Source organism: Palaemon carinicauda, chromosome 20 (assembly GCF_036898095.1).
Source record: "Palaemon carinicauda isolate YSFRI2023 chromosome 20, ASM3689809v2, whole genome shotgun sequence".
Lineage (NCBI taxonomy): Eukaryota > Metazoa > Arthropoda > Malacostraca > Decapoda > Palaemonidae > Palaemon > Palaemon carinicauda.
Window position 1 is genome coordinate 117,111,211 of NC_090744.1, and position 13,854 is coordinate 117,125,064.

A 13,854-nucleotide genomic window follows, 5' to 3' on the forward strand; every position below is an offset into this window, starting at 1 on the left:
TTTATAAATTTCTTCAATATCAAGAACCTTCTTCGGTGATTTCTCTGTGGATAATTCTTTCAACGTCAGTCGTTTCATACATGTACGCAAAAGGTTTATCACACAAACATTATCCCTACATTAAGGGGTCGGTTGCCTGATGCACCCTCTCCAAAGGCATCTTCTTCTACAAAACTTCGTCTCTCCATATCATCCTTCACGTTATCTCGCCATCTAATTCTCTACCTCCCTCTTGATCTTCTCTCACTAATAGCTTCCTCCCAAGCTCTTCTCACTCCCTCCCCACTATCAATCTATCCTCAACACACGACCATCTCGGTTGTGACGCCCCTTTTCATCTCTCTAATCTTTACTATGCCTGCCATTCTTCTTATTTCATCAACGTTCAAGCAGCGATATTCCCATAATGCACCTCAGCATTCTCACCTTTGTTCTCTCAAGCTTTGCGTCTTCACCAGCGACACGAAATCTCCTTATTGCAGACTTCCCTTCACACCCCGCGTGCACTCTCACACTTTCAGAAAGTCAAAACGTTCAAGCAGCGATATTCCCATAATGCACCTCAGCATTCTCACCTTTGTTCTCTCAAGCTTTGCGTCTTCACCAGCGACATGAAATCTCCTTATTACAGCCTTTCCTTCATACCCCGCGTGCACTCACACACTTTCAGAAAGTCAGCAACCTCTCTCGCCAGTCTCTTCGTTTTCATCGACTCCGCATCTCCTACATCTCGTTCTTCCTCTTCCTTCTAACACTTGTGAATTTAACTTTGCACGGGACTGAACCATCTCATAATACTGATCATTCCTTTTTGAATTTCTTTATATTTTACAAATTCTTTCATATATCCTCAACATTTCCAACCTTTCAATAAGATTTCTTACAACATCTGAGCTAAACAAGCATTCTTTTTGGGTCAATAGTGTCAACTTTTCTGTTATTTATCTCTCAGAATTTTTTTTTAATACAGTATTTGATAGATTCCAAGTTTTAAGTAAATGGAAAAAAGGGGATTTTGATGATAAAAAAAAAGACTTCTCCCAATTTCAAAACTATGAAAATATAAAACTGAAATTGTATCATTATAAGCCTGAAATTACTCTGAAAGGTTCATTATAAGAAAAATGCAATAAGTCTTGTTTTGGAAATTAAAAAAATCTATCTGCACACAAAAATTGCAGTGTAAAGTTGAATTTCTTCTCAAATTTAGATATATATGTATGTGTGTATATATTTACACTTTATTATTTTCAGCTCTTGTCAGTCTTTTAATTACATATAATGAAAATTTTGTCACAACAAATTGCATGAAAATCACATGAAATATATATATATATATATATATATATATATATATATATATATATATATATATGTATATATATATATATTATATACATTTTATATATATATATATATATATTATATACATTTTATATATATATATATATATATATATATATATATATATATATATATATATATATATATATATATACTGTATATATATATATATATATATATATATATATATATATATATACAGTATATATATATATATATATATATATATATATATATATATATATATATATATATTTATATATATATATATATATATATACAGTATATATATATATATATATATATATATATATATATATATATATATATACATATATAAAAATACATACATATCTACAGTATATTATGTTTTTGACTTCATCTTAAGCTTTCAAAGAGATTACCCCATTCTGCCACTTCTACAGATTTGAGTCGAGCATTTTTCTCGACAGGTGACAAATTGTTGCAGCATTTTTTTCTCTTCCACGTAACACGTGTGAGGCTTCGCTTTCTAATCTTGTTACAAGATCTTTACGCTCCGTTATATAACTTTTAATTCTTCTCGTGTACCTCCCTAAAGACTTTTCGTTACTAAATAAATCGTTAATACGACGTATCGTTAACTCGATGAATCCTTAATATCAAACACTTTTCAAAAACTGAAATTAATATGATATGACATTAGACCTGTAAGATTTTCATATGTATTCTACAGAACTATCACTGGGGTTGGTTCAGACTTTTAAAATGGAATGGCCTTTTTTTGTAAATTATCATTATTTTAATTCAGTTAGTTATTATAGTCTTACATCTATGTATATTCAATAAAGACTCAAATTCCCCTTTCTCTCTTAACATTTACCAGTGACGAAGGTTGATGAGATTATGTCAACAGAAAAGCTTTTTTTTTTTTATGTAAATGTGTAAATGTTGTGTTTTGGGCCTTTCAATTTCATATTTAAATGCGTATAAGACAATGAATATTTGGTGAGAAAATGGCAAAATTAGCTTACCATCAAACTTCTTTGAAATTACAATCTGGGCCAGGTTAGTTAGGCAATCTTTTTCCGTGGGAAAAATCCTAAAAAAATATTGGGGCGATGGAAGGAAACAGAGTAGATAGATGAAACGCTTCGGTGAGGTTATTTTAACAGGAGAAAAGAAAAGGAAAAATAGATATTCAGTTTTTGTTAATTATTAGAAAAAGAAGACGTGGTAAATATATAACAGAAGAACACGCAATTACAAATAAAAGGTTAGGAGAGAAAGGCTTAGTTGTAGAAAAGATAGATTTCTCAGTAATTGAGGATAAAACTTCACCAAGGTTAAGAGACAAGAGGCCAGGTTTATGTCACCGAAGAAATAATCCTCTCACTGGAAATTAAGGAAAAAGCTTTGTATGCAAACCCGCAGAGGACTCTTTCCAAGCGTTACAGATGCCAAAGTTGGTGTTGGGTGACAGAATATAAAGGGAAGATGAGCAAGTCTTTTTTTTCAACCATTATCAAAATTTTGGAACCTAAGTAGTGACGCATACTTTACACATGGATGGATTTCATATGTTTCAATTTTCTTTGTTCTTCTATCGCAGTATGCAATGACATTTCATTCATTCTTCATCCAAGGGGTTAACTACTACACTGTAATTATTCAGTGGCTTCTTTCCTCTAGGCAAGGGTAGAAGAGACTCTTTAGCTATGGTAAGCAATTCTTTTCTAGGAGAGGGACACACCAAAATCAAACCATTGTTCTCTAGCTTTGGGTAGTGCCATAGCCTCTGTACCATGGTCTTCCACTGTCTTGGGGTAGAGTTCTCTTGCTTGAAGGTACACTATTCTATCTCATTTCTATTCCTCTTGTTTTGTCAAGTTTTTATAGTTTATAGAGAAAATTTGTATTTCAATGTTACTGTTCTTAAAATATTATATATTTCCTTGTTTCCTTTCCTCACTGGGCTATTTTCCCTGTTGGGGTCCCGGGGCTTATAGCATCCTGCTTTCCCAACTAGGGTTGTAACTTGGCAATAATAATAATGTTACAACGACATGATCGTCACTACCACACACTAGCCAAAGAATAAACAGCAAGAGGAATGCTGTTAACAACAATAAAAAGAATAAATAGAAAGGTTTCACAGAAACGGTCATTCCACTACAGCTCAACTACAAAATCTTCAAAACGGATTCTGACGTAGGAAAAATCTATCTTTGGGCTCAATCCATGTCGTCCTGATGGAAGGTCCCTTCGGTAGCTTCCTACTGTATAATATTTCTGCGAGTGATATTACAAGAGAATTACCTGGCCAGATATCACAGGGTTCTAACCCCCGGAACGAATATCCTAAGATATCGTGTATAATCGGGGACGTATCCGTAGGTAACCATAGATATCTGCACCCTTAACGTAGGTACTTTAGGTTCAATTCACCACCATCACTTTCCAGCACTGCGTTTATTCTTCACTTAAACTATATGCATGCTTGCTTGAATTAGCTTTTCATCATTATTATTGTATATGAAATCTTCATGTTCATCCAAATAAGGCTGCAGCTTGCCTATAGTCCATTTCTTTTATTAAGGCATATTTGCACCGGCTCGCAGGGGTGCCCTTTTCGCTGGGAAAAGTTTCCTGATCGCTGATTGGTTGGACAAGATAATTCTAACCAATCAGCGATCAGGAAACTTTTCCGAGCTGAAAGGGCACCCCTGCGAGTCGGTGCAAATATGCCTCGATAAAAGAAATGGACTATAATAACAATCATGATAAAAATAGCAACGATTCAGCGCCGTAAACAAAGTTCCACTCACATGTTGCTGACTCGGCCAGTTCCGATTAGATGAAGCCTCTGCACGTGTTTGATCCAATCAACGAGCTGACGCTCCGCGTTCGATTAAATCTATTGACCTAATAGGATTAAACATATGTCACTTCCTGATATGATGTTTTGATTTCAAGGTGAATTCGTAGTCACATTTAATAATCCACCGATGTGCACGTGAATGACTGGCACACACACTACACTGTGAGAACACTGACGAGTCTGTTGGCTCTGACGGAGACCCTACATTGTGTACAATTGCGCATTTTTAGATCAATTTGGAGTTATAACTGTTACTATTATTGTAAGTATAAATATATATACCACATATATTAAACAAAAAATAGTTTTATTTTCTTAAATGTACAGTATACTTGTGGTGATAAAAATTTTGACGATTATAAAAGAAGATGAGGAGCGATCTTTCTTGCAAATAGGTGAAGCCCCTTCCACACAAGAGGCAAATGCAGGGCAGGCACTTTGATTTGCCCGTAATTCTCTCGCTTTGAAAGTGTTACTACATCAATCAGTTCAAGGCAGACAGAAGAAACAGGCAGGCGAACATACGACTTGGACCAGACACCGCGAAGAGGGCAGTCAAGAATTGACAGGCAAGCCTCCTGGCTAAGGACCGTGAGTTTAAGCTGTTTACTGGGGAGGCTACTGCTGTGGTAGGACACCACAATGGGGGGTTGGGCTTGCCCGGCTGACGTTCTGGTGAGCATCTATTCTGATGGAACCGGAACTGAAACCAGTCACCTTTAAACTTTTAACCTTTAACGTGGTCCCTAGTCAGGTGTCCATCCAGTGCCTCAACGACGGGCATGGGCACTTCGATAGTTTGCCCGTGGTTTCCTCGTCTATGATGTCATCCATGCTTGTCATCGCCACCCATACCAATAAGTTGATAACGGTGCTTACCTACCGTGCATTTGTCCCTCATGTGGAAAGGGCTTAAGACACTTCTTGAGCACTTAAAAAATAAAAATCAGAGGTCTTACAGTGAACTGAAAGGGATTTTAGATGATCTTAAATAAGCTAGATTTAGTTCTAAATCAGATTTTTCTCAATTCAGTTCTGTTGAGAGCGTAAACGTATCTGGAATTAAGAAACGTTTTCTATACTCATAAGATTTAAAAAGCATTTGTTGTCTGAAGCAACTACCCTAGATTCAATAAAAACGAAACGGTAGCTTACGCAATGAAAAAATTCTAGATAGACGTCAAGCCAGTAATTCTATCATCAAATTTGTTCATCCACTCACTTATTTCTTTCTACTTTGACAGAGAAAACCAAACTTACGATGGGCGGAACGGGGACACATTCGTTTCTGTGGATTCTGGTGGTAGGAGTCTGCATGGGGGCTGCCCACACAAGTGCCTGGGGAAACTATAACTGTGACGTCAAAGAAGAAGGACTTCAAAGAATCAGGGAAATTTGCTCAGAGGTAAGGTTTGTTGTGTCCTTCCCCTTTGGTAGAGACAAAGTATATATATGCACATGTATGTGTATACACATCAAACTGTATACTGTACTTATATAGAAATATATGTACTGTATGTATGTACTCAACCCGTATGATAAGGTCAACTGTGTTTGTTTTCTTGAATCTACCTGATTTCTCTTCCTCTTGTTTTGTTAAAGTTTCTATAGTTTATGTAGGAAATGTTTATTTTAATGGTGTCACTGTTCTTAAAATATTTTATTTATTCTTGTTTCCTTTCCTCACTGGGCTATTTTCCCTGTTGGGGCCCCTTGGGCTTATAGCATCCTGCTTTTCCAACTAGGGTTGTAGCTTAGCAAATAATAGTGATAGTAATAGTAATACATATAGTGGGTATACCTGAACATGGTGAAAGGGTTTACATATCACCATAATCAGCAAAGCTGCACTAGTCAGGGACATCCATACTAGGTTGTTTTGCTGTGAGCAATCAGACAAAAATCTCCCATCATCACATATCTGCACTGGCCAGCTTAGTGAAGAAAACTGGCCAAACCCCAGCCATGAATAAAGATGTGACTGAAGCCTTTGTCCTGCAGTGGACTAGAAACGGCTGCATTTGTCGTTGTTGTTGTATATACAGTACTGTATATATATTCATGAACTCTTTTAACTTTTCAACCCAAAGTCATGAATATGTATGTGGCAATCTTTAGCACAAATTGGAAAAGATATGAATGCATCCCCTATTCTCCTCTCTGCATCCGGTTTCAAAGTAGTGATAATCAGGATGGTGTTGGCTAAGAAACCTTTTTTTTAGTTTTGATTACAATGGAGTTTAACTGTAGTGCTTGTATCATAAGGCATGGCATTGTAAAATGTACTGGGAGATGATTTACCTTGTGTATAATCTACTAAAATAAGGAATTTATAAGATACAAATGAAAATCCTTATGTATTTCATATCTTTTTTTTTTTCATTACTCCCCTTCATGGCTGAAGCAATGACATTATATCTGTTAACTTTGATGTTCATCAAAGTAATCATTAGTTAACAAATTAGTTGACCTACCTTAACACATCAATATACATTTTAGGATGTCATAAATAACGTTAGCATAAGTTAGTGTAAGAGTTGTCTACTAAGTTAACTTGCATTTATGTCTTTCAGGCAATTTCTGAAGCGAGGTCACCATTCATTGCGATTGAAAGTAAATTGGACAGAGTTTTAGAATTCGTGGAAGAGATCAAAACCGCCGAAGATTCATGGCTACACCTTTCCAAGAAGTCAGGTAAGTGTTTCATCCAGAGCTCATTATTAAATTCTGTTCTCAGGTTTATTCCTTCCACGTTGTATACTACTTGTGAAGAAGATACTCATCTTTCTTTACTATCCTACGAAGGCTATTTCATTACTGTAGAGTCTAAACTGTAACTTATTCTAAAGGCTGGTGAAAAAAAGTTAACCAATAATATTCAGGAAAGGGAAAGTATGTCTGGGAATTACAGACATTTAAAAAAAAATATTAATCAACACATTTATTTCTATTTGCACTAAAGAGGAGAGAGAGACTAAATCATATTTATCTAATTTTTTTTTAAAGTAATGTGTTACTTGATTTTCTAGATACCGTCGAAAGGGATTTGACTAGACACGAAGAAGCCAAGGAAGATGAGAAGAGAGATGGCTCCGAAGTCGAGAGCGACCGCTCAGACGATGCCATCGGAAGCAGAGGGGATCTCGGCTACCACTGGCAGGACAGAAGGGATCGCCCAAAGAGCTACGACAGGAGGAACAGAAGAGAGCGAACGAGCGATGAAGACCTTCACGAGAGTGTAGAGAAAACAGACTCCGTTACTGACAGTAAAGATAATTCCACGGTAGACGTGCAGGAGGAAAAAAAGGAGGAAGTAGAACACTCGAGTACTGATACCCGTAGAAGGCCAGAAGCGAAGGACGAGACTGGCCTTAAAAAAGGTAAGTGTTTGATAAAATATTATGGAAGGAGATAGGCTACGCCTATTTCTGATGAGGTTCGGACCCCAAAGCGACTGACAGAATTAAGGGTCTTATTTTTATACTTACATACATACATATACCAAGGCACTTCCCCCAATTTTGGGGGGTAACCGACATCAACAATGAAACAAAAACAAAAAGGGGACCTCTACTCTCTACGTTCCTCCCAGCTTTATTTTTATACCAAAGTTATTCTATGAGAGACCTACCAATAGATACAGTGAACCCTCGTTTATCGCGGTAGATAGGTTCCAGTCGCGGCCGCGATAGGTGAAAATCCGCGAAGTAGTGACACCATATTTACCTATTTATTCAACATGTATATTCAGACTTTTAAAACCTTCCCTTGTACGTAGTACTGTTAACAAACTACCCTTTAATGTACAGAACACTTAATGCATGTACTACAGTACCCTAAACTAAAACAGGCACAAATATTAAAGGTGATTTTATATCATGCATTTCCTAAACATGCTAAAAAGCACGATAAAAAATGGCAACCAATGTTTTGTTTACGTTTATCTCTGATCATAATGTAGAAACAAACTGGAGGTAGAGCTTTGCTTATTACCCAGACATATTTCCCATACTTTTCCCTTAGAACTACATCACATCTTCCTACTTTAGATATATATATATATATATATATATATATATATATATATATATATATATATATATATATATATATATATATATATATATATATATATATATATATATATATATATATATATATATATACATATATATTTATATGTATACACATATACATACCTACATATATACATAAATATATGCATACATATATATATATATATATATATATATATATATATATATATATATATATATATATATATATATATATATATATATATATATATATATATATATATTACTGTATACATATGGGTTATGGAAAAAATCCGCGAAGTGGTGAATCCGCGATGGTCGAACCGCGAAGTAGCGAGGGTTCACTGTATCTGAATATGCATCCTCTGATTCAACATAAAATTTAGCATCAAATATTATGTCACCTTACAAATATTAAACATCTAATTAGCCCTTTGTAGGCAATATAAACATAAAATGAGTCTTCCAGTCTGAGGTGATGTGTCTCGAGGGAACACACACAAAAAAATCCTTGCTTGTCTTAACATGAATCTGATATGTCTTGATAGAACTATTCTAGTTCTATAATACTCTCTAAAATACTTTGATGACATTCTGAAAGGAAGAGAGGATTTCTACAAGTAGAAGATTCAAAACTGACATGCTTCTTTACTGTAGTTCCTTTGTAAGAGAGAGTTTATAGTTTAGGTTTGCCACCATTCTATACAATTCTTGTCAGCTAGGCGGCATATCTTAGCAATCCATGTTTGCCAATGGTTACCGGTATACGAGTATAAGCGGATGAGCAACCTGGTGGAGTAATGAGAGCTATGGGTGTAGAGGAAATGCCGCCCTTAATCTCAATAAAGTCACTGACAGCAGGGTGACAGATTGGGTTTAAGGCAAAAGACAAGATGTCTCTTCGCCTTCTACTCTCGATCGTGGCAGATGATATTATTGGAATCAGTATGGACCGGCAGGGGTCCCTTGCCTTAGATAGGCACTGAGCATCTCAAGGAACTGGTTATCCTTTGATGAATTTAGCCAATGAATCCTCTATGGATTTAGTCAGTCTATGGAATGAGAAAATAACAGAATGGCCCCTAGTCCCGGGTGTAGCTTAGTGCTAAGAATCTCCCGGCTTATAAATACTAAAGAAAAATTGAAAATTGGTAATTGGAATGTTAGAACCATGAAATTTAAAAAAAAATTGAGGCCCTTTGCTCCAGTAGGTGTAGGAGATGATGATGATGATGAAATTTGCATAACATTTTTCCCATCTGGCTAAAAGCTTCCCGTCCTCACGCACATAGTCAACGAGAATGCACTCACACCAAGGCTATGGAGCATGAAAAAGTTTCAGTATGTTCTTGGAAGCCTAGTTTTGGTAATACAGTACAGTACTGCCAATTACTCTCATAGGAAATTAAGCGTAGAAATGGAAAGGGTCAATTTTAGTGAGATAACCTGAATGGGGTTCCTCTTTTGAAGGTTCCAAAAAAAACCCCGAAAGAATCTCTCTCAGAAATGTAGTTTAATAAGTAACAAATTGGTTACTGTAGAGAAGAAAATTACAAAAGCAAACTTTTATGAAAACTCAAATTTTTTCCGTTCAGTCAGATTTGGATCAACAAGGGAATACTTTTTACTATATTTTAAGGTCTGCTTATCTGGTCCCGTACAGCAGGGGAACCCTACTCTCTACAGGACCTCCACAGTCATTCTATGATGTTCATTTGGGAGCATTTAACATTTCACAACGCGTATTGTTAGCTTACTGTTTGATCATCACTGTCAAAACACTCACAATAAGAAAGTCTTCAGTTTCCTCTTGAATGCCATAATATCTTTAATTAGTTGGATGCCTTGTGGGAGCCTATTGTATAGACAATTGAAAATCATGTGTTGAAAATATAATTAGGGATGAAATAATTCATAAAAAACCTGAATTAAGAAGAAAAATAGGAAGAATACTTCGTAATATGTGAATTTATCTTCGCAGGAGAATGCTCCGCAATTACAGTGAACGACCACGAGACCATTGGGATGTTCTACATGATGTCGTATCAGCACGGACACTGCACCAACAGGAACCCTATCACCGAGCCTATTAGGTACTGCCTGGGCTACTGTGCGACAAAGACTTTCTTAGGTAAGGCGAACTTTAGAATAGCTATAAAAGCTATGTACAAACATTGTTGTACACTACCTTCACAGTACAGTGTACAAATGCATTCTATAATAGATTATTTGGAAAATTTTCATCTGAAATAGAGTAGGAATGATTTGTTTGACTTCATTTTGATTTCCAATGTTATGATTATTATTTCTAACTAATACTGAAATTCAATACCATCTGAAGTAATAATATTGGTTCATTTTAGTTATTTAAAAGTGTATATTGTTAATTATTCTCTAATACAATAGATACCATCATTAATCTAGAATATGACGTTGACACATTGCCTTGAAGGAACGTATAGGGCCACACGAAGGTGATAGGATGTGTAGCGGCTCCTTACTTATCCTTCCACTTGGTGGATTAGACTGGGTAAGGTCTGTTTGGGGTGCAGATATCTATGGTTATCTTAGGATACGTCCCTGATTATACACGATATCTACGGATAGTCGTTTCCGGGGGTTGGAACCCCGTGATACCTGACGGTAATTTTCTTGTAATATCAATCGCAGAAATATTATACCGTAGAAGTTGCCAGATGAAAATTCCATCAGGACGACATGGCTATCTCACCCAAAAATAGATTTTCCCTACGTCAAAATGGAGTTTTTATGATAAAACAAAGTTTTATGAATACTTACCTGGCAGTTATATATATATATTCAGCTATATATATATAACTGCCAGGTAAGTACTATTCATAAAAATGGAGTTTTTATGATAAAACATAGTTTTATGAATACTTACCTGGCAGTTATATATATATATATATAGCTGAATATATATATAACTGCCAGGTACTGTAAGTACTATTCATAAAAATGGAGTTTTTATGATAAAACAAAGTTTTATGAATACTTACCTGGCAGTTATATATATATTCAGCTATATATATATATATATATATATATATATATATATATATATATATATATATATATAACTGCCAGGTAAGTACTATTCATAAAAATGGAGTTTTTATGATAAAACAAAGTTTTATGAATACTTCCCTGGCAGTTATATATATATTCAGCTATACTGTACTGTATATATATAACTGCCAGGTAAGTACTATTCATAAAAATCCCTTTTAATGAACTGAACTATGAGAACGTAAGTATACTCTAACTCACTATCAAACCTTTAAGTTCTTTTCAGTATTTGGAATTAATGTAACTACTACGCAAACTCCTCCACAGTATTCTGATTTCAGAGCGAGAATCGGGACTGTGGAGCCAAGGCAACGATTGCAAGAGCTGTCAGCCAATGAACTACGAGACCGTTCGGATTCCTCTCACCTGCGACGACGGCTTCGTCTTCGAGAAAAAGTTCGAGAACGTCGTCGACTGTAAATGCCGAGGGTGCTCACCACTTGAGGACTAAAAAATAAATAAATCGATTAAGCTCTAGCAATGCTGTTTCTCTCATTCCGAGCAAATAGTTCTAACGGCTAATTATTTGGGTGAGGAAATCCTCGCGTAATGATTGAAATACGACATTCATGAACATCAATTCATACGAAATACAGGTAAATTTTAATATCCTTTTCATTAACCCTTTTACCCCCAGGCTATTTGGAAATTTCCAACCCTTAACCCCCAGGGGTTATTTTTTTCCCAGCACATTTTGCAGTATATTTTTTTTCAAATCGCTCTAACAGCCTTAATTTTTGTCATAGAGAGGTCAGGTTGGTCTCATTCTCTTGGAAAATGCCTGAATTTTCTCAAAAAATATGAAATTTTTTTTTTATCGCAGTTTTTTGCAAGGACGTCCCGGTACATCCATGGGGGTAAAGGGATGAGTTTTGTGAAACGTACCAGTACATCCTTTGGGGGTAAAAGGGTTAACTTACGTATAAATGAATTTGAAAATAATTTTGATTATCACTTTGTAAAAAATGATGATGAAAAGTTGAAAACATCAATATAAGCTATTGCTCAAATACAGAAACAAGATAATACTTAACAAAAGTACATACTGTACACACATATATATTATTATTACTAAGATACAACCCAAGTTGGAAAGGCATGATGATAGAAGCCCAAGGGTTCCAACAGGGAAAAATAGCCCAGCGAGGAACGGAAATATGGATATAAACTATATGAGAAAAAATGAATGAATATAAATTATTTTAAGATTGGTAATATTAAATTAGATCTGTTATAAACAAATTATGAAGAGAGACTTATGTCAGCCTGTTCAACATATTTACTGCAAGTTTGAACTTATGAAGATTCACTGATTCAACTACCTTGTTAGGAAGATCATTTAACCCTTTTACCCCCAGGCTATTTGGAAATTTCCAACCCTTAACCCCCAGGGGGTTATTTTTTTCCCAGCACATTTAGCAGTATATTTTTTTTAAATTGCTCTAACAGCCTTAATTTTTGTCATAGAGAGGTCAGGTTGGTCTCATTCTCTTGGAAAATGCCTGAATTTTCTCAAAAAATTATAAAAAATATGAAATTTTTTTTTTTATAGCATTTTTTTGCAAGGACGTACCGGTACGTCCATGGGGGTAAAGGGATGGCTTCTGTGAAACGTACCAGTACGTCCTTTGGGGGTAAAAGGGTTAACAATCTGGTCACAGCTGGAATAAAACTTCTAGAATACTGAACTTTATAGTATCGAGACTTATAATGAACGTATGATTGTTAGAATTAATTATCTATCTAGTACAAGGTACAGAAAGGTACGGTTTATGAAAATCGGAATGCAAAGGATGGTCAAAATAATGACAAATCTTATGCAACTATATAATGAACTAACTGAACGACGGTGCCAGATATTAACCCTTTTACCCCCCAAAGGACGTACTGGTACGTTTCACAAAACCCATCCCTTTACCCCCATGGACGTACCGGTACGTCCTTGCAAAAAAATGCTATAAACATTTTTTTTTTTTATATTTTTGATAATTTTTTTAAAAAATTCAGGCATTTTCCAAGAGAATGAGACCAACCTGACCTCTCTATGACAAAAATTAAGGCTGTTAGAGCAATTTAAAAAAATATACAGCAAAATGTGCTGGGAAAAAAATAACCCCTGGGGGTTAAAGGGTTGGAAATTTCCAAAGAGCCCGGGGTTAAAAGGGATAAAACCTCGATCACAAATAAGAAATTTAATAGACCACAAGTTTTTGACGAACAAATTAGGATGAAATTCAGCAGCTGAAGACCAGACAGGTGAACAATACTCGAAACAAGAATTAAAACACTTCTTCAAAATAGATTGATCACTGAAACTCTTATGAAAAAATCTAAATTTTTAGTGTAATTGAAGAAACAGACAATGAATTTCTCAACATAATTTTGCAATCAACAATTACACCTAAAATTTAAAAATTTGTACAGTGTTAAAGAAACATTATCAATGCAGAGATCAGGATATTGAAGCTACTGTACTCGACACAGCTTACAATCATATTTTGA

The 13,854-nt window shown here is 35.2% G+C and overlaps 1 protein-coding gene across 1 annotated transcript in view; it reads left to right on the top strand.

Moving 5' to 3' along the window:
• The window catches only part of LOC137659631 (uncharacterized), a 14,230-nt gene extending 2,401 nt beyond the window's left edge, over positions 1–11,829 (top strand). Inside the window, exons 2-6 of the mRNA XM_068394475.1 lie at positions 5,449–5,609; positions 6,778–6,898; positions 7,234–7,584; positions 10,244–10,393; positions 11,634–11,829. Of these exons, the coding sequence (XP_068250576.1) occupies positions 5,466–5,609; positions 6,778–6,898; positions 7,234–7,584; positions 10,244–10,393; positions 11,634–11,803 (936 nt within the window). The 5' untranslated portion in view covers positions 5,449–5,465 and the 3' untranslated portion in view covers positions 11,804–11,829. The remainder of the gene's footprint in view (positions 1–5,448; positions 5,610–6,777; positions 6,899–7,233; positions 7,585–10,243; positions 10,394–11,633) is intronic.
• The last annotated feature ends 2,025 nt before the right edge of the window (positions 11,830–13,854 follow it).